Source organism: Montipora capricornis, chromosome 6 (genome assembly GCF_036669925.1).
Source record: "Montipora capricornis isolate CH-2021 chromosome 6, ASM3666992v2, whole genome shotgun sequence".
NCBI classification, from domain to species: domain Eukaryota; kingdom Metazoa; phylum Cnidaria; class Anthozoa; order Scleractinia; family Acroporidae; genus Montipora; species Montipora capricornis.
In genome coordinates, this window is record NC_090888.1 from 64,466,602 (window position 1) to 64,491,601 (window position 25,000).

The window sequence follows — 25,000 nt, forward strand, 5'->3', positions numbered from 1 at the left end:
TGGACCAATTCCATGGAAACGGTTGGTACTGCAAAATCCCGATCGAGAAAGAACCAATAAGAGTGCTCTGATTTGTCTAAGACTGGCTTAAATTGCCATATAATAAAACGGTGTATTTACATGTATTTATTTCTTTGATCGTGAGCAGGCAGTATCCTGAAAATCCAGCAATCTGATTGGCTGCAGGAGGGGGCATAATGTGTTTCCTATCTCTTGACCACGGTTACGGTAACCAAGTGCGCTCAGAGAAAAGTGGAGCTGTGAATTTAATGAGCAAAATTTTAATTTGTTGTAACAGTTTTTGGCCACTTGTTGCTTTAAGGTGTTTTTGAACTTTCAAAACAATTTGGATTGTGATGAAGGCTATCACAGCAAAAGCGAATTTTATTACCCAAATGAAAAGGATAAAATTATAAAGAAAACAACACTGAAGTTCACCATGAGTGATAAACAAAAATTTATTTTGGAACACAGTGAAGCCAGAAAATGAATTATGACTGTGCTTATGAAAATACATTTTCAGTGGATAATTTGGAAGGTGTTGTTGTTGAATTTCACTGAGTTTGTGGACGCCACGCTGACATTGTCATTGTTATGACGTTGTCATTGTTATGACGTTGACATGTGACACCTACTCACTTTAAACGTCAAAAGGGCTTCTTCAACACTGTACATTTCGCCAAGTTCAAATCATTCACTTTTGAGAGTGAAACTTTACAAAATGTAGAATTGAAGCTCCATTAATTTTATCATACTTTTATTGACACATTGATGAGACAATGTTTAAAATAAAAATGAACAGTTTTTCCGTAGGCTAGTAGTTTCTCCTACCCTTAAAAAAATGGAATAAAGAAATAAATGAAAACGTTTTTCACTGGCCTAGGTTGGTCCGTGTAGGAAACAGCCGTGCCCTCGGTCTCAAGTATACAACCAAGGGCCACACTTAAGACCGTACAACCACATTTTTTTCCTATACGGTCCTCCTGGCCGGTGAATAACGTATATGTGCAATATATAGGGTTATAAAAGTGGGTTGCATGAGCTCACGTAGAAGGTGATTACACGTTCAAGAGTAACATGAACTGCTAAGTATTAGTCAGTCCTTTCTATTACTTCTCTCAATAAACTCAATTAGCCATGTGGGAAGTAAATACTGGTACATCTGGGTAATAAATTGACAGCATGTACATATTCAGTTACTATTTTTTACCTTTGCCTAAAACTGAACTATTATGTTGTAATAAAATGTAATCATCCATCTTGTTTAACTTGCAGGGGTGCTAATTTCTCTCTTGTTGAAGATACGCAGTTGCTTTTATCACAGAAAAAAGATGGTATTTACGCTTATGTAAGTTCACAGATTGGGTTGGTCATTAGTGCACAAGACTTATGTCAAGGAAGTATTCAGCAATTTGGTCAGATATCGATTGTGACTGTCACAGTAGTTTTTTTTTCTGACTCTATAAACACCAAATCAATAATAATGAAAATTAGTACTTCAGGAAGTGTTGCTGGGTCTGCCAGTTGCAAAAAAATTCCAGAGCAGTGTCTTATAGAAATGCAGTATTCTCCCAGTGCCAAATTGAGTGTGTTTCTTAGATCTTTTGTTAAATGTAACCTTTCACAGGTTCACCATTTTACACTTTATGACATCCATGCACGTGGCTTTGTGAGACCTTTTTGTATGTGCTACATTTCTAGATGTAAAAGGTATGGAAATACTTTTCCTCATTTTTCATGTTTATGAAAAAGCATATGCATACCCATCCGTAGTCACATTTGGCTCAAAAGTCATCCAAAGTTAATTGCACATGGACTTCATCTTAAAAATGTTGCCCTAAGTTTTTATTACTGGTAGTTTGCGCTTTGTTTCCTTGGATTATTCTATGCAAATTATTCACCATTTTTTCCTGGCATCACCTTTCCAAAGTCCTTTGTTAAGTTCAGCCAACAAAAGGAAGCTTTGAGGCAGTGGATGGTACCATGAAATTATGCAGAGCAAGACTTAATTGTGTTATGCTTTAGATTGATTTTTTTTCGATGAGGGTACAACACTATAATTATTATTTTAATTTATTTTTTCTTTTTCTTTTTTTCTTGTCTACATGCATATACGCGCAGAAAAATGTTTGCCTTTCTTGATCATCTAATGGATGAGTTTACCAAGGTATTTAAAAGTGACCAAGTCAGGATTGGGTTGGCAGGGTAGTGAGAAAATCGCCTTTACATATTTTATTGGTGTCCTTGGTTCAATTTCCAGACTTGATGCCATTATGTTTGGGTTGCATTTGTTTGCCCTCTACTATACACTGAGAGGTTTTCACCAGTCACTCTGGTTTTACCCTCACAACGAACACTTTGATTTCATTTAATTTGCTTTAACTTGATTTTAGTACAGTCTCCCCAATTAGTGGAGGTGGCTTGGTGCAGTGGTTAGGGCATTGGATTTGCATGCAGTTGCCCTGGGTTCAAATCCTATTCTAACCTCTGGTTTGGATTTGTTTCCGGTTGTCCTGGACTCAAGTCTACCTACCAGAACTGCCTCCTGCTAGGTGAGGTTCTTAATTAATCATGTTGCTGATAAGTTGGAAATATTAAGATTAATAAAAAGTGAGGTGCCTGTAAACTAGCGTGATAGCTAAGTGCACCTCCACTATAAACAGAGCATTTAAATTTTAAATTTTTTACCTTTATATTTTATTATTATTATTATTATTATTATTATTATTATTATTATTATTATTATTATTAAAGGTACAGTAGACTGACCAATTTGGCATACGGTGTATTTATTATAAATATCCTCTTTTCAGGTTTCAAGGTTGTTTAGGCATGGCAACCGAATAACATTTTTGCAAGATCTTGAGCAGCGGTTAGCTGAAGTCCTGGCTCTGAGGGACTCTAGTTCATGTAAGTGAAAAGGTTTCACACTATAAGTGAATGCATTTTAATAATTATTAGTCAAAGGGCACAGATTTTAGCAACAGAGCAAGCTGAAATTGTATAGTTGGATTAGGAATCAAAGCATAAGTGCCCATTGTAAATTAACCTGCATAGCTAGCAGGATATTTTATCGCGGGATTATTTAAACACGCACAAGAGCAACTGGCTTTTAAAAGGCAAAGCAGCTTTTTTGAATCACAACTAGTCTGCATGCCAGTCGTGGCCCACTCGGGGCCAAAACAAAACCAAGCAACTATCATACTTGTAGTGCTTGAATAATCCTGCAAGAAAATATCCTGCTAGCTATGTAGGCTAATTGTAAAGTTGCGCTGAAAAAGATTTTGATAGATCCCTGGTTGCACATTCTCTTGAATTTCTCTTTTTAAGTATCCCTCTTTGCAACAGACATACCATAGCTCTGGATCGAGTCTGTCTAGGAACAAAATTGGAGGTAACCTGTTGCTGATGGAAATAATTAATATAAAAAAATTATGTTGTCTAAACCTACATTTACATCAAGTAGGTTAACCTCTTGTTTCACAAGGGCGTTTGTGTCCTCATCACGACTGACTGGTTCCTGCTCAACCAGAAGAAATGTCTTTTTCTTTTGCGTTTAACTTAACCTACAATGGCTGCTCTGATTTGAGTTCACTGTTTTTAAACTGAAGAGCTTTAACAGTCTTCTCAAGTGTCTCCACTCTAGCCTGCACCTTGTCAAACCCACGATCTCTGAAGTTCAACAATTTATTAAATAACTCTCAATATTAAATGGTTTGCAGCCATAATAATTACCAACACTCCACATAAATAATTAAGGGCCAACAACATGAAAGATAAGATTATAAAAAAATTGAACGCTAAATAAATTCAAAAAACATGTCCATCTTGCTCGCAGTGTCATCGCTGTTTCAACTGGCTACAGAGAAACCAAGAGACTCTTGGAACTACAGAATCTTGCAATCCCAGAATTCTAAGAGAATGCCTCAAAATGTCTGCTTTTCCAGACTTCGGGAGATGTTTTCTTGACCAGCTGCTTTTCTATTCTTGGTTTTTCAAAGACTCTGTTAGCCCCCCTGGTGTAAGATTGCCTTAATAAATTATTACCTAATGACAAGATGGCAGGAGGATGCCAACAATGTTTTGAAAATCATCCTGGCATTTATTTAAGAGTTGGCTAGAAGCTTTTAGCTTTGTTTCGTTTGTATTTTGTGCTACAGATTCCATGCGATATATTGTTGTATTTCAGTTCGAAACATCACCAGGGAAGGACTTGTTTGCCAGAAATGGATGGTAAATTTTCACTTCTATAATTATTGTGATGCTCAACATGTTAATTTATTGTAACCTGTTTAATAGCTAATTAATAGCACCAGTGGAGGAGCATCCAAACTAGTAATGAGAATTTCTAATCATAGATTTGGCTTTTGTTGGGTGCACTGAGATTGTTTCCAACTATCACAAGTCATCTTTGACAAATACAATTCTCGATTCACGTCGCATTTCTGATCACTTTGCTTTACAGGATTCTGAGAATGCCATGTTTCGATAGTGTCACTTGCAGCAGAATGGCAGGACACTTATCACTTGAACTTAGTTTAATGGCATTGCTCCCAAAAGTCTTTTGTGTACATGTCGCTCAGTGGAAGAGCATCTAAACTTGCATTGCATTGCATGGTTGCACTATGGTTAGAAGCACTCTGATTTTTCAAATATTCTTAAGTCACCTCTAAGGAATACGTCTCTTCATCTTAAGTTGATAACTGGAAGCATAGTAATTTTATTTTTATTAAATGTCTTCGTTTTGATAGGAAATGGAAAAATCTAGGAGTAATGTAAAGGAAGAACATGAGCGTATTTTGAAGGAGACCAAAAAATTAATAGAAGTTCTTAAACCTCATATGGTGAGTTTTATGGTTGTCAGTCAATAACATTCAGGAATATAATAAATTATTATGTAATCCATACTTTACACAATAAAGCCATCAAGTCTTCATATTCTGTACCTTATTTACATGGTAAGGCCTACTCTATAATAAGTACAGCAGTATTTTTAAAATATTTAAGTTTATTTAGTATTGAAACATTTAAAACAGAGTCAATTTTGTGAAATAATCAAATACTTTAGGTAATTAATTTATGAACTCAATTTGGCAAGACAACAGCATAATCATTTGAAAGTGTAATTCAACCTGCAGTCACGGCAAATTTGTAAATTGTTGTGAACACCATGAAAGGGCTGTAGAAGAGTCAAAATAAGTCCTTTATTTTGTTTGGAATGGTGAAACTGCCACAGGGCTATTAGAGTGTACTGTAACATTAGAGCAGAGCACATACAAAGCAATGTTCACCCATGCATGCTCCTAAGCCTTTTGCCCACCTATCCCCTATTAAAAAAATACTAAGGGGCTAATCAAAGTTCTGATCCTTTTTTGTGGACTCTGTTTGGTGCAACTGTTAATAATTGAGTAAATTGAATGACAGCATCATTTTGGGACAAAATATTCGCTAAAGTCGCTAGTTCAGACTTAAGTTTAAGACAGGTACATGTACTTCTGGTAATGTCCTTTTCCTTCATCCATGTATCAGTATGCCTTTTTGCTTTGTCCTTCAACAGCAAGACTCAAGAATAGTGCAGCAGTTCAAGAGACTGGAAAGCATGACTGAAAGTAGAACTCGCAGCCTTACTGATGCATGCGACCCTGATCTTTTAAGGCAAAGAAACAGTGATCACATGTTGTCTTACCTTGTTAAGCAACAGCCTGTTTTAAGGAAAGGTAGTATTTTGACACATTGATAATTTTTCATTATTTCCTGAATTGTGAGCAATGACTGCACTCGTTAGACTTTAAGATAAACCTTTTTGGTGGATTTTCTCCAAAATGGTGTAAGGTACTTATGAAAGCTGCAAAACAGGAGTACCCGGTAATTCTTTCTTGTGAATTAATTACTTTGCACCCAAATGTCAGATGATTACCCCTCAATGGTCAATATACTTGTCTAAAATCAATCAATCAATCAATCAATCAATCATTTATTTTAACACGTTACGTCAAGGAGCTATAAAACTCGTTCAAAATACGAACGTGTATAAATAAAATCTATAATAATTACAGCCATATAATACAATTCAATTCTAAAGACAACAAAAAGCCACATACTAAAAACGTGACTTGGAAAACTCTAAAACTCGTTCTAAAAGCAGTTAAAAGCTACGATTGTACACTATAAGACGCGTTCTAAAAAACTGCAATCCTGCAATTTACTTTTAAATTACTAGAATCACTTGAAAGACGCATATGAGAAGGCAAACTGTTCCATAACTTAGTTAATGAATAAGTGACAGAATTCTTCTTAAATTTACAATTAAATTTAGGTAATTCCAAATTCAAGCCCTCGCCTCTTAGCCTATACGGTGTATGCCTGTATTTAAAAAGGTTAGCAATATATGTAGGACCTGTACCATTTAGACATTTAAAAAGAAGTATTAACGCCTGATGTAAGCGCCTACAATATAAAGATGTCATGCTAGCCGCAGTGAGCAGTTCGTCGTATGACATTGACTTGTTGTGCCCAATTAATGTTCTCAAAATATAACAGTTACCATCTTCGAGACGGTTGCGTTGACCCGTACCTATGCCTACAAACAAAGGACCACAGTATTCGAGATGAGGTAATATAAATGCTTTACAAAGTTTTATCATTGCATCATGAGGAAGAAAACGCCTTATTCTTCTCAGAGCAGAAGCCTTGGCATAGGCTTTCTTTAGTTGATCTGACATGTGTTCTTTAAACCAACAAGTTCATCACGTCAACCTGACACTTACGCTTTAGGCTCTACATTCTTTCTAACACTCTGTAACTCACTCAAATATGTATTTCTTGTCACTTAATCATATTTAATTATGCAAGTTTCGCCTAGTTGTTATATAAGTCCTAACGGTTTTTCAAATATTTTGTAACTGACGATGATGTTTGTAACATCGAAACATATCTTCGAAATTAAAACATGTCATAACTTTCTTAAAGATATGTGTTCTTTATAGGATAAGTCCTTGTCTAAAGTTACTCCAAGAATCTGAATAGATCGGAGAAATTCTACTTGAGCATTATTAAGAAATAAAGAATAATGATAGGCACAGGGTCCGACATATAATGCTTGAGTCTTAGCACAGTTCACTGTTAAATAGTTGGACTCAAACCACAACGAAAATTTAAAATAGCAAATAATAAATCAGTGATACTATACCTCAAAGCATTAAACCCAGGCAAAATGTTTTATTCATTGTACATGCAATTCACTAGCTTTTAATCATGACAAAATTTTTGATGTGGACTAAACTTTTGTAATTTTATACAGTTTGCAACTTACAGGCTTAATTGCTGGTTCTGTGAAGACAGTGAGAATTTTTTCTATAAAGTAGTGCTAATTATTACCTAGTAATACATCCAAAATAAAATATTTTTATTGCAGCCTTTTCACTACCAGATATGAAAAGTCTATTGGCTGGACAAAAAGAAGTAAGCTTGACTTTGTGTTTCTAATACAAGTTGTTGGAACTACCAGTATGTGTAAGGAATACATGTGTATCCTGGAAAGTTAAGTTTTTTTCTGTCCTCAACTTTCTGACCCAAAAGATCCAAATCAACAATGCCATCGAAAATCCCAAGCTTACTTTGTTGAAACATTTTCCTTATTATTCCAATCCACTCATATGCATGCTCAACACACAAACTTAGACCAAGCTTTCCTGGAATTAAACTGTAGGGAATGATGTTCAAATTGAAAAGGGATAAAAGCACAAATTTGTGAAAATCACCACATGCTCTAGTTTTTCAGGGAAGTTAAAGGGACTGTGTCATGGCAGTTTTGTATAAATTTTACCAGTTACTCGCCCCTACTCACTGTGCAACATTAACCCAGAAATTATCTTTAAACAACACAACTCAAAGGTACGTGACAAACAAATGTCTGACATACATAATTACTTTGACATACATAATTTAAGTTACAACCAAAAGTGATAAACTTTGAAAAACTGTAATGGGCTGAACAGTTTTCAAAACCCCAATTGCAATCCATTTTGATCTTCTTCAATTTTGCCCATCCCTGCCTCTTTTTGTATTTGCTTCTTTATTCAAGCCTTCCTTTAATGTTTTACATACTAGTTATCTTTAAGTTTCACTTGATTTGATTGCCAGTTCCCAGTCACTGAATTTGGTGAAATTTCGTGGCACAGCCCCTTTAAAACTTTGGACATTTCATGTTTCAGATTTTGCTGAGAATGATAAAAGAGGAAATAATGAGGATATTAGAAAGTGTGCTTTTCTAGCTCTGCAAATGACCATTCCACTTTATGACGCATTTACTTAATCCATTGACTCCCGGGAGTGAGATGTAACAGATTTTACTCTGTCTAACGCCAGACAATTTTACTTGTCAACTTGGGCCGGTGTCCTTGGGCACCTCACTTGGAGGAGTCAATGGGTGAACCCCAGGGGTTCACCCATTGACTCCCAGGGGTTGACTCCCAGGGGTTCCCCTTTGACAAGTAAAATAAAGTTTAAAGTAAAGTCTGTCCTTTTTAGGCCAGGTTGGGCATCTAGGTTTGTAATTGATGTGATGAGATGGCCACGTAGGTGTGCAAAACAATAGAAAATGGCCCCACAAGTTGAGCATAATAATATCTAGAGTCAAATCCCCAAAAGACATTTTACTGCAGCATTATTCTGTACACCAACATGGCCGCTGTGATGTCAGATGCAAACCATCAGTTGGAAAACCCTCACCATACCAGTAAAAGGTCTATAATGACACACTTGCACCACAAAAGTTCTATTGACATGCATGTACCACACACCAGGAACAACTATATAATTTAGTAATAGATTTATATTGCTCATGATGTTCTCCTCCTTTTTAGGTTAGATCCAGATCATTCTTACCCTTGTACCTAAATAATGTTAAACAATTAAGGTATGATTAAATTATTTTATCTTGACTATCATTAGTACCTAACACTGCTGTAATATATGCAATAATTTATCGCCGGTTTTCACTGGCACACCATCATCAAGACCATGCAACGAATAAAGTCAAGAATCAAAGAGACAAAAGAAGATGAATATGTAAACAGTATTGCAAAGATTTAGGTCTCTGCGATGTTTCATCGGGAGATATTCAAAGAAATATTTTACTCAAATTTATAAGGCTTTATATGGAGACACCATGTTTTTGTCCCTCTGAGGGCACAAATATGGTGACTGGAAACTGACAAAAATGTATGTCATCGGGTTTTGCTATAAAAAGCCTGTAGTCGTCTTCTGAGGGCTCATAAACCTCTCCATGAGTACTTATTCTCATACAAGGACTGTTCAGATTGCAAAATCTCAGCATATAAGTCACTTTTTTAAACCTACGTGACAGCATTCTAGGCCGCTATTTTAATATCGTGTCACGCAAAAGCGTAGAAATACAACCTTGCTTTATCAAAAGACGAAAAACTCTATCAAACTGAAGATTTGTAAGAAGATAAGTCTTCAGCTGTTCTAATGACTAACTAAACTAAAATCTCAAAAGGATTGATAATTCCTTATTTTTGAATTTTGATGACGTCATGTGAAAACCAAGAATAAGGAAGAGATTTCTGTGGTTACTTACAGTATAATGGCGTGCTGCAGGGTAACATCTGAAGTGTATAAAGAACCAGAGCACATCCACTGAACTGTGGCCTTTCAGTTAGCAGGGCCCTTATGAATTATTAATCAGTTTGTGTTTTTTCAAGGTCTAGTATGACCAAAAACTGTTTAAATATCCATGGTACTTGGTAAATATACATGATGTTGTTTAAATATCCATGGTACTTAACCTAGTTCAGGACTTGCAAATCTTTTAAAAATCCCAAGGGACAGTGTGTTCCAAAGGGAAAATATTGAGAACAATAGTGTACGAGAAATGGAAGGGATTTATAGCGTATCTTGTTGAATAATTATAAAAATGAGAAGTCACTCATTAAGTCGGGACAATATACGTAGTCTTACACGAATTACTTACCCAATAAATGAATGGCCAACAGGAAAAAAGTATTGATTTGTGTCTGTTCATGGAATTAATTTCTGTTGGGTGGGGTTAATACTGTAGGGGTAACCAACTGGTTGCAGGCAAACAACCACAGCTATACCAGTATTGGCAGTGCATCCAAGATAACCCATCAAAGCTATATATAACAATTTAACAGAATCTAAAGATTATGGAGCTTTTTGAAGACTTTCAAAGGATTTTTTATGTAACAGAGCACAAAGTAATATCTTTAATTTTATTGTAATTTTAAATGAATTAGTGTATTTATCTGTTAATTATCTTTAACTGTAAAAATATTAATAATGTAATTTAACAGAGAAGAACCACCCCATGGATCTGTTGAATAAACCATTATTATTATTATTATTATTATTATTATTATTATTATTATTATTATTATTATTATTATTATTATTATTGGGGCTATTATTTTTATTACTACTATTTGGTAGACTTGCAGGAAGCAGGATTGCTGTAGTGGTGAATTGATTTCACCTGCCTTCCTCTAATGTGGATGGGAATCAAGTCCTGGTTGTTAGAGGGTTTTCTGGTTTTCTTCCGTCACCAAACACCAGAATAAGTGAGGGTGAAGTTGGGCAGTACACTAAGGTTTAAATATACATGTTACTTGTGAAATAGGGTTTTTGTCTTCCTCTCAAAATGTAGATGAATTTGGTTTAGTTTTGATTATCAGAGTCACAGCAGCACACCCAAGGCAAGTAATACAAGAGGATTACTTGTCCCCCTCCTGCCCTTTTGCCCACCCGTTCATGCCAACACCTTATTCAGTTCACTAAACATTACTTTCTTGTGTCTCAGACATCTTCATGAACTGTGTGAGTGGGGTGCAAAGGAAGGACTCAAAAGATTGCAAACCATATTGAAGGTACAAGGCCGTGGCCAGTAACTCCACTTACTGAGAAATTTTACTAACAGCTACCGGGAAAAAAAATCTCAAGAAAGTAATCTGTGGCAGTGTATAACCTGTCTGCTAATTCAATTGTCATTTTTTGTTCCACCAAGCCTTTAACTGGGATAAAGTTTACGGCTGCATAATGAAAAAAACGTTGTGCTTGTGGGGCCACATGTGTAATTATAACTAACATCCCAACTATGAAAGGACAGCTGTTGGTTAATTTATAGTGAAAAGTTTGGTTGAGTTTTATTCCAGAGTTCTTAAGACAAATCTGATTGATAGTTCAAGCAGGATTTGAACCTGCAGTGTCAGCCCTTACCACTCTTTGACCACCAAACATCTCAGCCTTTTAAGCTAGACCACTGATTGGTTGGCTCATTTTGTTGAAAAATCAGACAACCTTTTAAGAGGTCATGGGTTCGAATCCCGGCTGGACCAACATGCAGGCTCTTGAAATAACTGAGGAGAAAGTGCTGCCTTTGTAATGACACCTGCAAAAGGTTTAACTCTGATGCCTTCTCAGATAACGAGTATAAACCGTACAGTGTAGGCCCTGTCTCACGACTCTTTAGTAACGTGGGACGTTAAAGAACGCACACACATTGTTTGCGAAGAGTAGGGGATGATATTCTTAGTGCTGTGGCTATCCTTTATGTGGTTTATTACTAACGTGGGTGGACTAGCTTAAACAGTTAACTTCCCAACTGCACAATTATGACTAATTACAGTGCACAATTGATTAAATCAAATTAACATCTCAAGGGTGCATTATCTTAAGTCAGCAGTATTCTGCTCATTCCTCTTCCAGTTTAGGATAACTAAAAAACTGGAATAAGGTTCCCAAAAGAATATGTTTCCTGAAAGTGGAATGGAATTTGTGGAGGTTACAGTACCCTAGAACCACCGCTGGGAATAGTTGGGTTGAAATTTGTTTGCAGCCAATTGCTATTCCACATTTCTATTGGAAGCCAAAAATAATCCCACAATAGCTTGCATGCTGGGTGTTCTTTATTTCATTCAAAATGCTATTTTGTTGATTCCAATAGGGCCAAAAGAACAGCTAAATCGTTATATATCATGTGTATTCCCACTCCAGCATAGACCCAAAGAGAATGTGCCCTTAATATCTGCATTTTCTTTAATTTCTGTGCTTTGTAGCACTATAGCAGAGAAACATCTGCGCTGTTAATAGAGCAGACCGAGACGAGCCATCTTGGTAAGTAAGAAAAAAGTTAGATTTTTTCACTTTTGATAGCTCTCAGTATATTTCTAGCTATGTTTATTCCACGCCAGTTTTTCCAACATTTTCTGGTCTTTCTATATTATATAAAACTATCTTTTTTTTTCTTCATTCATATGCTATTGTTTTGGGTTCTTTTTTATTCATACTTTGTCTTCGTATATAAACCGATTATACAGGATCGGTTGTCATTAATTTTCTTGTTTTTACCCTTTGGTTTGTTTTTTTTTTTTCATCCTTTCATCTAAATGAATTTTATTTTTGTCATTCCTTTTGTCCCAGAGCGTTTACCGTCTCTTTTGACCATTGGACGAAGTGTCGTTTGTAATTTTCTTCACAAGATAGATATGTGAGTTAAATTTTTGTAGCTTTCATCAGGAATGTGTGGATTTACAATTGACAGTAGGGACTTTAAGATATACGCCAGCTAAATCGTCACCTCAAAATATAACTTTGCACTATCGTAAATCTTTCGCAATTATTCCATCCTTATCACGTGGTACAATGTAGGCGAAGTATCCTGAAAGTAAATTGGTATAAGCTGTTTCAGTGTGAAAAAAGAGAATGGCACGTTCCAGTTTTTATGTTCGCGCCGTCGTCCAAATCTCACATTAGGGAGCTTAAGATCTACGACGACGACGTCTACGACGACGACGTCAACGACAACGCCGCAAAACAGTGATAAATAATCACAGAGCATAAATAATCGTGCTGCACGTGCGGCACGGATTATTGCTCATATATTTGTGGTTCTCTGCATGACGACGACGTGAAATCACCAAATCTTAGGTTTTGACGACAACGTGAGCATGCAACAGAGAATCTTTCATTCTCTGAAATCTGAAATCGCTCGTACCAATTTATTTTTAGGATACTTCGCCCATATTGTAGGACGTGAACGAGATGGAATAATCGCGAAAGACTTATAATAGAGCAAAGTTTTATTTTGAGGTGACGTTTGAGGTGACGTTTTCGTTGACGTCGCCGTCGTAGATCTTAAGGTCCCTATTTAGTGATTCCCACTTCGTTGTTTTGCAGAGAACTGCAAAAATATGTGTTTCAAATGCGCGCCGCACGTGCAGAACGATCGTTAAGCACGCAGCGTTTCTGAGACGCGGATGCTGCAACAGGGAGAGAAAATTTCGCATGTCAGGACAGTAGTGTCTCTCAGTGAGAGTTTTAAACTAATCATCTATACTTACATTGCAGCAATATAAAAACAAGTTAAAAGGGTAAACAACTCACTTCCGGTTGCCGTGCGCATCTCAAAAACGTCGCGTGCTTAAGCTCATTATTGATCCTCCTTTAACCAATGATGTTATTGTATTGTGGCTTTTGCGTTGCTTTAGCCATTGCTGCTTAAACTCCCTTATATATACATTACGGACCACAACTGTTCTAACCCGTTCTGGCTTGTAATTAACTTTAAGGCTAACGTAAAGGCTACAGGCAAATCTCGATTAAATTAAAAAAATGGGATATCCCTGAATTTAAAACGTTTCCTCTCTTAAAAACAAACGCATAGTTTCAAGTGGGTGAACTTTAAAGTTCGTGCAAAAGTGAATTATTTCTTTGTGACCTCTTGGATAGGAAGTGTGTTAACAACCCGTGGACCAAAGAAACTCCCCTTGACCAGCAATACCAAGGTTCTGTCACCAGGTGTTCATCGGTACGTAAACCTCTTGCAACGTTCCTGGTTCTCAACTACCTTAACGTTTCCTGCATGATGTCATTTGGTGTTTTTTCTTGCCAACAAATTTGAATGTTCTCTGGTATTAGTTCATGAAAGCACATTCACTACCTTACAAGGGATGTTTCCTTTCTTTGAAATCATTGAGTGGGCTCTTTGACATTTCACATGATTAGCAATAAGTTATTGATAATTTTGATATAATTAGCATAATTAGCATAATTAGCAAGGGTTTTAGGGCCGGGCCTAAGGTTTGCAGCCCGTATTTAAGTAGATTAGAAAGTGTAACCCTTGGTAGATGTATTTACAATGGAAGCACTTTCTCTTTTTATGTTAAAAGACTCCAGTTTAGGTCCGGCCAAAGTTGAACTCACGACCGCCGATGTGGTGGTCATATTCTTGTTCCAGTAGCCCCCCGCAGTGCTGTATCCTCTAAGCTATAAAAATCTTGTGAAATAGGGTCCATGTATTGTAAACTACATGCAGGCATAAAAGGCCTTGGATATTCTATTCTCTATTTGCTTTCTAGTGCGATAATCTCCACCCCTTCATATATATTATACTTAATATACACAGCCTCATTCTGTTGGTGCCTTTTCTCGTTTCAGAATGGTAGCTTGTACAGCTTGGAATCATTTCAGTCTTGTGTTGAGGATGAGTTGGTTGGTTCAGCGATGTCAAGTGATGGAATTCTTTCCCCATTTGCTCCTTCGTAAGTATTGGACAGGAAATTTCCCTTACTTTTGTCACCGGTAAAATACACTTGTCCTTATTTTATTCCAAAGCGTGTACTAGTTATCCAAGGCTGAATTTACATGGTCTAGATAACGTCCAAATTAAAAAGGAAAATGGAAAATTAGCCAAGTCTTCTCCTGCCCCAGAAACCTCATATTTTTGGTATGAAACTAGAGCCCTGTCTTGCTCTTACGCCCTTTCTTTTAGTTCAAATCCATTCCTATCGAGAGTTACGCAGATTCTTTGACTGTAGCCAAATTTTTCTAGTTATCAGGATTTCAGGTGTCACATGTCTTTATTATAACTAATACAAACATACACTGCACATAAATAAAAACATACCACTTACCATCATAGGGGCATTTTAGGGCCAACAACACATAACAGAAAAACAACAACAAACAACGTTAAGAATCCCAGTTGGCTATCTTCGAGTTGAACCAAGGTCTACTAGGATCAAAATCAAATAGTGCTCAGAACAGGTCTTTGCCTGTATAGTAGGCGGTTTGGCGAATTTTAGACACTTTTTTCCACCGGGGTTGACTTTCGAGTTTTTGAATATGGTCGCACGAAAACCTGGAGCAAAGTCAAACGAGAACTCTAGAGGGGAGGGGCCGATCCTCACTCCTTCTCCCCGCCCCATCCCCCTTTGCTTGCTTCTCGCGTGGCCCTTTAATTTAAAATCATTCCAAAGTCAACCCTGGTGGAAAAAAGCTTCTAAAGACTCAGCAAACAGCCTGCTAAGCAGGCTAAACAGGTCTTGAACCTGGGACTTCGAATCTCAAGGCAAGCACCCTGGCCACTTGGCCACATTGCCTCCACACTAATGATGTTGCCATGAAAATTTAATTGTAATTGCAAAACTATCCGGAGAAAGTAGATCTTAGTAAGTACTCTTGGTATCCAGAAAGAAAATTGGGGGCAACCATGCATTTTTGAGAGGTAATTAAGCTTCAATTTGAGAAAGAACGCCATACATTGCTTTGTATTTTAAAGCTTTTTACAAATACCATTCATGAGTTATCTTTGAAAAATGCGTGTTTACCCCCAATTTTCTTTTTGGATTTCAATAACACTTGTTAAGATCTACATTTCCTGCATAATCACACACCGGAGCAAAAACATCTTTAATTAGTAGGCACCATCCTTTAAAAAAATTTTGAAATTTCCTTTAAAATATTTATGCTTCTTTAACCTGGTGTATTTTTTCAAGTACTTCTTTTGACATAACCCAAAACTCAATTTTGTGGATGATCAATTCCAAATGAAATATGAGATAATTCGTCTTTTGGACAGGCAAACAGAAGATATTGTAAAGTTACTTAATGAAATCACCCTTCGCCTTAAATTTCCTGCTTCTTCATTCTTCTACGCACATATAAGCAACATTGTGCAGCAATTTCTTATTTTTGGGCTATAGTAGTTTTTTTTATATACTAAAACAGTGGAAAGTGTCGAACGCGCTCTCTGATTGGCTACTCCGGCAAACTCCGAATGTCCTTTGCTATTCACCTCCGAGCAATTCGCGCGGGATTTGCGCCCGAAAATATTGCAATCTATTATATTTACGATGATTATAAAAGAAAAATTAAAACTAAAGCAATATATGCAAATCTATAGAAACAATCATCTGTTATTACTAAGTACGTCTTAAGTGACCTTTGAAAACTCGAAATGGTGTTAGACTTCCGAATTTCATAGGGTATTAAGTTCCATTCTCTTGGTGCATGAACAGCAAATGCTCTGTTTCAGTAGGTCTTGGTAGACGATCTAGACTGCATTAAAAGTTCATTACTAACAGACCTCAATTATCTAGTATGAGGACGATAATGTATTTTCTGAGCTAAGTAGCTAGGCGATGTCCCATTCATTGATTTCTACACTAAAAGCAGAATCGTGAAAATAATACGGTATTGAATCGGCAGCCAGTGAAGCTCGCACAAAACAGGTATGATATGCTGAAACCTACTCATTTGCAGCACAACTCTAGCCGCCGTGTATCGTACATACTGTAATCTTTGTAGCTGATATTTAGGCAGGCCATATAATAATACATTGCAATAATCTAGAACAACAACTGCTGCTAATTCTTTAGTGAGATACTTCCTAATTCTAGATAAATTATGACATATGCTAGACACATGTGCATGAAAAGACATGTGTTTATCAAAGGTAACACCAAGACTCCTAGCCGACTGAGAGGCAGCCACGCTCTCGTCACTAACACATAAGGACTGAAAGGATGGAGAGGGACGATACTTTGAGTGGATGAGCATGACCTCCGTCTTGTCGTGGTTAAGCTTCAATTCATTAAGATCCATCCAAAGACAAATAGCAGAAATGCAGTTCTCGACCCTCGATTTAGTAGCGAACAGTTGCTGATTATTAAATTTTCGATCTCGGATGTTGCGATTCTAGCTGCTTTCTGAATGGTTCACTTAGTCTCGGTTATCAGCTCATATACCGTATGACTTGATATGGAAACTGATTGCGTCAAGTTTTGCCAAGGTGGAAAGTGATAAGCTTTAATTTCCAAGTGTCCAAGCGTTCAGAATCTAATGAAAATTTAATAGAACAATTATTCCATTCGCTCTGGTTGGATATGACGCTGGTTATGGCCAACTCGGCGCCACGCGCTTCGTTGGCTATTTACCATCTGATATCCAACAAGGGTGGATCTAGGATTTTGGCTAGGGGTGTGTACATGTCAGACGGAAATGCACAGGAAGCCCAATCTTTATATGGTAGATCATGCATAATACATGCTTTTAAGAGGGTTAGGGCTGTAGTATGATAAATCTGTAAATGATGAGGCAAATAAAAACTTAATGCAGTTTTTGTGCTTTTAATATCCTCTAGTAGCTTAATTCGCTTTGCCGTTTTTTAGCTAACAACGGACCGCTGCCTGTTATTTAGGTTTTTTATTTCGTTTGTAAATTCTAGAATTTTTTAACTAAAACGTTTTTTTTTTGGTAACCGAGGGGGGGGGGGGGTGCACGTGCACCCAGTGCACTTTCCCTAGATCCGCCCTTGTCCAACGTGCGCTCATGGAATAGTTGTTAAATAAACATTGTCAAAAAAAAAAAGGAAAGGAAAGGAAAGGAAAGGAACGGAACTTTATTTATTGTGAGTAAGTGTCTAGTCGTTCTAGCGCTGGGAGCACTAATTGGGGACACTGTAAACTGAAATTAACAATCAACGCAAATCAAGTCAAATGTTGGTTTTTGAGGAGAGGGGAAAACCGGAGTACCCGGAGAGAAACATCTGTTCCTTTTCTCTTTATTTGCTTTAGATCTTTATTCCACATGGATCTTCAAGGCACCGAATCATCCAGTTACGGTAGCTCGGATGACTCCAAAGTAGATAACAGTGATGTTATGTCCATTCATTCAGACGTGTCGCTTCCTGCAAGAAGGGAAAGGCTGTCGTTAGAGGAATACGCCCTCGTGGACGAAGATATTTTCTCCGAGTACAGTGATGCTCGCTTTAGGAGACAGAGAAGTGAATTTTTGGAGCCAAATATCGGCTTGCAACAAAGCTACACATCTGGGATTAGTCGAAGTTTGGGGAGCATTAGTGCGCCAACTTCGAACTACAGCGTTCCAAGATATTCCAAGCATTTTAAGAAAACAGACGAACGAAATATAAGAAGATCAAATCCGGTGGCTTTTGCAAAACGCGAAAAGACGACGAAGAGCATCGGTGAAGAATTATCTCCGAGAAATGCTGGAAATAAGAACAATTTGTCTGTTAGGAATACAACCAAGAGATCAAAAAATGACGGAAGTTTTGAAAGTTGTACCGTAAGCAGCGATGACAAGCCACATCGACAAAGCCTACCGTCCAACTTTAGGTTAGAATATAATAACAACAATTAATTTATCCAGGATCCCCTAACTAGGAGCGAACAGCCACCATGCTAAACCTACAGTGTATGTCACGGCATTTTTACAGACTGATCTATTTGTAGACAACCTTTTCCGCAAAAAGAAAAACATATAATAGGCAGTTCCGGTTCGGTGACGCAATGACGTCAAGTTAGTTTCTTGTGGTTGGTCATCGTGCTTCTGAGGGAGTTTCATTCGCGGGAAATTCAATCTAAAAATAAATCGGCCTGTGAAAACGCCGTGACAGGAGTATAGGGCCGTTGTTCTCCCTTAGTCATGGGCTCATGCCTTATTTTATTCTCTTGCTTGTTCAGCGTAACGTAAGTGCTCTACTAATTTCGAAACAGTGCCTAAAACTAAAGCAGATCCAGTTTAAAAATGTTGATTTTGGTTTTGAAGGAAAACGCAGAGTAACTTACAAAAACCTTTGGGAGTAGAGCAGGGAACCAACAAACTCAGGCGACATGACGAGTCCGGGAATTGAGCCTGGGATACATTGTTCGAAGGACAGTGCTCTCGCCAGTATTCCAACCTTACGTCATGTAACGCCTTTGCAGTTAACCACGCCGTGAATCAGGGGTGCGTGCTTCCCCCCACGCTCTTTTCGCTCTTATATCTCGCGTCTTTGGTGGACACCATGAAGGTCTACATCAGCACTAGAACCGATGGATGACTGTTCAACCTAGCCCGTCTACGTGCCTTCACCAAAACCAGAGAGATGTGCATCAGGGAGTTACTCTATGCAGATGACTCAGCTCTCGTGGCCAGCTGCAATGTCGACAACATGGAACACATTGTGGAGCGGTTTGCCTTGTGTCCCATAAGCGGGCGTTACCGCGCTGACTCTCTGGACTGGTCACCGTTGACCCTGACGGACAGCTGATTGATTTATTGCCCTATGAGCCTATTTTAATTTAGTTGGTTCTTAGTGCGGTCTCGCCCTTTATTTAACAACAGCTAGATTCACTCAAAAACTATGTCCCCATTAACCCTTTAACTCCCAATAGTGCCACTTATAGATTTTACTCTGTCTAACGCCAGACGCGTCAATGGGGAACCCCACGGGGCTGAAAGGTTTAATTGTGATAATTAATTTGGATTTCATGCAGAACGCACAGTGCATTATAATTTGCATTTTGCCTGATATGTATGAAACAAACAATGGACTGATGTCAATTCCACATATTTCTCACAGACCTGATAGAATAAAACTTCGATGCTTTGCAGAGGAAGTCACACAGCCTTTGGAATCATACACAGGTAACACACGGTAGGGAGGTTTAGCGTTTAAGGAGGTGTTTATATGATACCGGGGCGACTTTTGCACCGGCTCGAGTTCCCTCCGGTTCCCTCTCTTAGCTCTTTATTTGTTTTCATGATATCACCGAAAAAGTCATGCTGGGGCGATTCACACCGGAGCGAAAATTTCGTTCCGGCGCGAAATCTCGCAACGGTATCATGAAAACGAGGAACGACCACTCGTTCCGGTGTGAAATCGGCCTCGCGGTGTCGCGGTGGGCTGGAACGGGTAGCACATGCGCACTTTTCCTGATAGACGCCATATTTACAATTTGGATTCATTCTTTTATTTTATCGATATGTGGCGTCCCTTCAGGTAAACACGATACGAATTCACCTCGTCATCATGTAATCGCGGTATCAAGAAGTCACCCCGGTGTGAAACTCGCGCCGGTGCTAGTTTTCCATGTAAACACCCCTTAAGTGCCTATCACCTCAAAAAACCCTTTCTGCTGAAGAACTCTCTGCACTTGTCTTACAGGAATTCCTTGGTTCGGTAAACTCTCTCCTTGAAAGCCGCTGTTTTAGAGGCTCCTAAAAAGTGGAAAAACTAGTTGTAATATGATCTACGACCTCGCCGGGAACAGGAATGGTTGACGTCACAGACTGCTTTCAGTTGCATTGTGATAGTTCTTTGAAAATGACAATGCAAAGTAATTTGCGACGTCAACCTTGGTATCGAACCATTGCACAGCCATGGATCAAACTATGACCACTTTTGCTGTCTTTCAAAGCGAATATAAAAGTTTATAAAAGTATAAATCTTTATTTGGCCGGATGGAAACGAAAGAAAGCGTCACGCTTTTCGATACTCGAGGACTATTACTAATAGTCCTCTAGTAGCGTAGCCAATCAAAATGCAGGATTTGCATTAGTCCACTAGTTTGGTGATGCTAAAAAGAATTAGTCATTACGTTGCATATTAAGAAGTCATTCGGGACCTGTTGGCAACTGTTCGGGTTGATCGTGTTGTAGTATTCGGGAGCAAACAAGTTGAAAGCAAACAAGCTGCTTTGAAGTTTTGGCAAAAAGTAAATATCAGCCAGACATTGGCCGTGAGAGAATTTGACCCCAAATTTTTTAATTCAATCACTGTTTAGCGTTCATTCTTTCGGTTGTAAGTGGATTTTTTTGTTATCTTTAGGCTCCAACGTGCTGTTTTTGCGTAAAAACATGAGTTTGGGTGTCCATTTACTTTATGCTCTTCTGTGTGGCAGACCAGTTGTTGTTCTGGCTGAACCCTCTAATGAAAGGTTTGTAACTGTCAAAGCATGCCAGCCTTGGGATTTCCGAGAAAATCAATAAATGGGCCATTTCTTGCAAAGCGTATCATTTGGTGGCGAAATTAAAGCCGAAAAAGCCTGAAATTGTTTGTGTCCATTACAGACCCCTCAATACTCTTAAAGCGGGAGTGGCGTTTCTTGTTTTCATTTGCCAAGGAGATCCATGACTTGGACGTTGGGAATTTTTGTCGCCATTATTCTTGTATGATTTTATCTACTCCTCCATCGGTTTGTTTAAACTTGGGAAAGTTAAATGTAAGTAAAAGATCATTTTTGCATTCTCTCAGTCACGAAGGAAGCACATGAGCTCCCACGACTGGCACTTTGAGCTCTTGAGGGTCATTCAAATCATATTCAAAATAAAGTTTAAAAACACAGTTAATTGCCAAGAGATTTTTCTGCGTGCTGGCCCGGATGGCTTGAAGCTTGTAGACAATACACAGCGGTACGAACCCTACTGGCGACCAATTGGGTATTTACACCGACCGCTGGGTGGAGTACTTAAAACAAGTCTAGCCATTGGTCAGGGGGAGGGTGAGGAGGAGATTTGAGCCCGGAGCATGCGCAAGCAAATTTGGTGAGCGAGCCTGCAGCGGACCACGTCGCAGCTTCCAAGACACTGAGACACTGACTTTCTTTAAGAATCAGAATTTCTGATAGAATTGTACCGGATTCTTCATAACGTGGACAACTTTGCCAGATTTTGGGGGAGTTGTTACATTCATTATTCCCAAAACCAGAGTAGGATCAAACCATTCTTAACACTGAAGGGGTGTAAGACTAGACCCGGGTTTGATAGTCCTTATCCGATAGAGCTTCAAATTCTAACCATTCTCGGATGAAATTACAGAGTCAACACTTTCTCCTGTTCTCCTGTGTTGGTCCTGATTCGAACTCGTGACCTTCCGCATTGTACTTTAATACTCAATCATGCAAATGAGCCATCCCGGCGTGTGGAAGCCATGGCGATTCTACAGACAAACGAGCTGTACATGGCTTCCCAAGGATATACCGAGCACATACATGTCTTCCGTGAAACTTTGAAAAGCATTAACTGTTTGATTGTGTTGGACTTTCAGAGATTTACGATTACTCATATCAGCTCTGTGGATGTTTGTACCAGAAAATACAAAGTATGTTTCTTGATATTAAAATTCCTTTATTCTCAGCTATGTGTTTGTGTTCACAAATAACATAGTACTTTATCTATACCTATTTAATTATGTAAAATTCCACGTTTAGAGTGCATAGTTTTGAAGTAAATGCATTTTTTTTTTAGTTTCGGAAAAGCCATAGTTCCTTGGAGGACCAAGCCTTTGCAGATTGCCGACCTTGCATGGTAAGTCAATGTGGAGTAGGTCATTAATGGCTTTTTTTAAATTAGCGCTCTAATGAAGCGATGTTATTCTCGAAAGGTTGAAGCTCGTTGGCCTTGCAAAGAACAAACACATGAACATGGTTCCCAAATCTGTCAAGGTAAAGATCCTAATTTCCATGAGTTGTTTTTGTAGTCCAGTGTGATTGGGAGTTAAAGGGCCCATGTTAGATTTCACTTGGGCTCCCAAGTCAGAAATATGCACACAAATGTTGAAAGTGAGGTGAGCGTAGGGCAGACATTGGTGTCTAATTAACGACATTTTTAGATTTGGGCGAAACCGAGTTTCTTTTCCAGTAAACAGTGTAATCCATAAAATATCAACTCTCAAATTCTGATCCTCTCTATTTTGTTTTAGAGATACGTCTCTGTTCTGAATTTTGAAACGGACCTCATTGAAACACCACCATACAAGGTAAGGCGCCATGTGCATCACACCAGACAATTATTTTTAGGTTTAGGGAATTTTTTGCGCAACCTCGCTGTTGGAGATCTTAAAGTCTCTATTCTCAAGTTAGTGCAAAGTTTTGTTGTGAAGTGGAGTTTTCGTTGTTGTAGCGTCCGCCTTTGCTTTGACTCCTTTGACTGTGTGGAGCAAAGTTTCTGGTCAAACAGCGCGGTGGCAGAGCCAGATCTTGACCTGAGCTCGGCCGCCTTGTGACTGAAGTATCGAGGCCACTATCGGTATGGTACAGACCAGGCCTCGGTTGTGTGTAAGAGAGCTAAAACTAAATGACAATTACGATTGTATATGTAAGATACAATAAAAAGTATACATAATCGTGGTCACTAAAATCTGTAGTAGACAGTCTAAATCTGTAGTAGAAATTGACGTAGCATAAAAATTAAAATTTCAAATTGAGTTATCCATTGCATAGCACTATCCACTCTTCGAACAACTGGGGCCCAGGCCACAGTTGTTCAAAGGCATTATCCAACAGTTTCAAGCTGTGCAAAGATATATTTGTATTTGCGCACGTAATCGTGAATATGCACACTCCAAGTACATCTAAGTAAAGGCGTGTACAAAAAGTTTGGCCGACGCTTAAGGTGAAGTACATTTCATACTCTGGATAGTGACTTATCCGCCGCATAAAGTTACAACTTGAGCCTGGTTTACCCTTACTGACCTTTGGTTTTATAAATGCAGACCCCTTCTGGATAATTTGGATGCATTCTCGTTGCGTCCTTATCTTAGTGTATTGATGGTTTACATCTGACGCCACGCCGGCCATGTTATTGAACAAAACAATGCAAAACTTATGAGCCATTTTTTATTGTTTTGTACACCAACATGGCTGTCTCATCACGTGGATGCAAACCAAGAATTGATATGGGAGAGATTGAGCATCGTGCTTTCGTGTTACGGCAAACGGCAGACCGGAGGCTGCTGCTTGTCAAAAAAGTATGATCTCGTCCTAACTCTTTCTTTTGAGAAGTTACTCGATATCTATCACTAACAAGCAAGCAATGAGCAACAACCAAACAAGTCAGTTCTTAGACTTTTGGCAAATCGCAAATAATTCATCCTGGCATTTGGCGTTTATCGTAGACGCGATGCTAAATCTCAATATTCATGATGTTCTATGCGTTTTTCGAACCGGTCAAGCTTTTTGTGTCTATTCTCTCCTGCTGATCAGTTTTTTTGCTTTCCCTCAGGGCCATTACCTACGTTCCTTTTGTAATTTTTCCAACCAATGGCCGGTAAGTTTCATATTAGACAGAGCTCTAGCAATGACAACGGCGATGGCAACGAGAACGTCACAAATTTGCATATTTGGTGAGCAAAAGCAATTGCTTTGCACGCTCTGCACGTGCATCTTTTCATTTTTGTCTATTTCTTTGCCGTCGTCAGCAAAACAACAACGTGAAATGACCAAATCCAAGGTTTTAGGGAGAACGTGACCGCTTGAAGATAAATTTATTTTCACCCCTAAATTGAGCGCCGTTCATACTGGTTTCTTTCTTGAAGGTTTTCCACGCCTTTGTCACGTTAAAATGCTTGGAATAGTTGCTATGTGATTACGATAATGCGAACTCACATTTAACGACGACGTTTTCGTTTCCATCGCCGTCGTTGTTGCTAAAGCTCCCTATTGGTGATGCTGGTGGAAGGTCACGAAGTGTCCCTTTCATTCTACCTTTCGAATAGACAACAACTGTGACCCTAACCGTAACCTACCGACAATTAACAATTATTGGACGAGTTTGAGCAAAATATCGTAATTTGTCAGTGGCGAGCAGATCAATTATTTGCCAAGTCTGTTGTTGCAATTAGGTAACGCGTGTGTGTAACTCATTAGTTGTGGTTACATTAGCCCTTTTACCCGTTGGTAAATGGCGTTTGCCCACGGGCACGGACGTTTTTGTGTGTCACCGCTTTCCCCTGACCGAAACTGCCCTAGGGTTATTTCCATGGATACATCAAAAAGAACAAACGAACTTCCCATGACAGTTCCTGAACTGAACAGCACGGTTTACCTGCTCCCTGAAATGGCTTGGCCATTCATAAAGCAGAACGTGGCTAATACACAAAGATCCCTAATTATATTAA

General features: G+C 38.4%; 1 protein-coding gene across 1 annotated transcript in view; it reads left to right on the forward strand.

Annotated features, from left to right (window-relative positions):
• The window catches only part of LOC138052873 (guanine nucleotide exchange protein smcr8a-like), a 40,568-nt gene that overhangs the window by 6,238 nt on the left and 9,330 nt on the right, over window positions 1-25,000 (forward strand). The window contains exons 3-24 of the mRNA XM_068899463.1: window positions 1,276-1,348; window positions 1,628-1,710; window positions 2,122-2,167; window positions 2,814-2,910; window positions 4,190-4,233; window positions 4,752-4,844; window positions 5,558-5,717; window positions 7,415-7,461; window positions 8,865-8,917; window positions 10,841-10,907; window positions 12,096-12,153; window positions 12,460-12,526; window positions 13,768-13,846; window positions 14,476-14,579; window positions 17,895-18,455; window positions 19,685-19,749; window positions 20,933-21,041; window positions 22,151-22,204; window positions 22,351-22,410; window positions 22,487-22,547; window positions 22,805-22,861; window positions 24,106-24,150. Coding sequence (XP_068755564.1) covers window positions 1,276-1,348; window positions 1,628-1,710; window positions 2,122-2,167; window positions 2,814-2,910; window positions 4,190-4,233; window positions 4,752-4,844; window positions 5,558-5,717; window positions 7,415-7,461; window positions 8,865-8,917; window positions 10,841-10,907; window positions 12,096-12,153; window positions 12,460-12,526; window positions 13,768-13,846; window positions 14,476-14,579; window positions 17,895-18,455; window positions 19,685-19,749; window positions 20,933-21,041; window positions 22,151-22,204; window positions 22,351-22,410; window positions 22,487-22,547; window positions 22,805-22,861; window positions 24,106-24,150 — 2,083 coding nt within the window. The remainder of the gene's footprint in view (window positions 1-1,275; window positions 1,349-1,627; window positions 1,711-2,121; window positions 2,168-2,813; window positions 2,911-4,189; window positions 4,234-4,751; window positions 4,845-5,557; window positions 5,718-7,414; window positions 7,462-8,864; window positions 8,918-10,840; window positions 10,908-12,095; window positions 12,154-12,459; window positions 12,527-13,767; window positions 13,847-14,475; window positions 14,580-17,894; window positions 18,456-19,684; window positions 19,750-20,932; window positions 21,042-22,150; window positions 22,205-22,350; window positions 22,411-22,486; window positions 22,548-22,804; window positions 22,862-24,105; window positions 24,151-25,000) is intronic.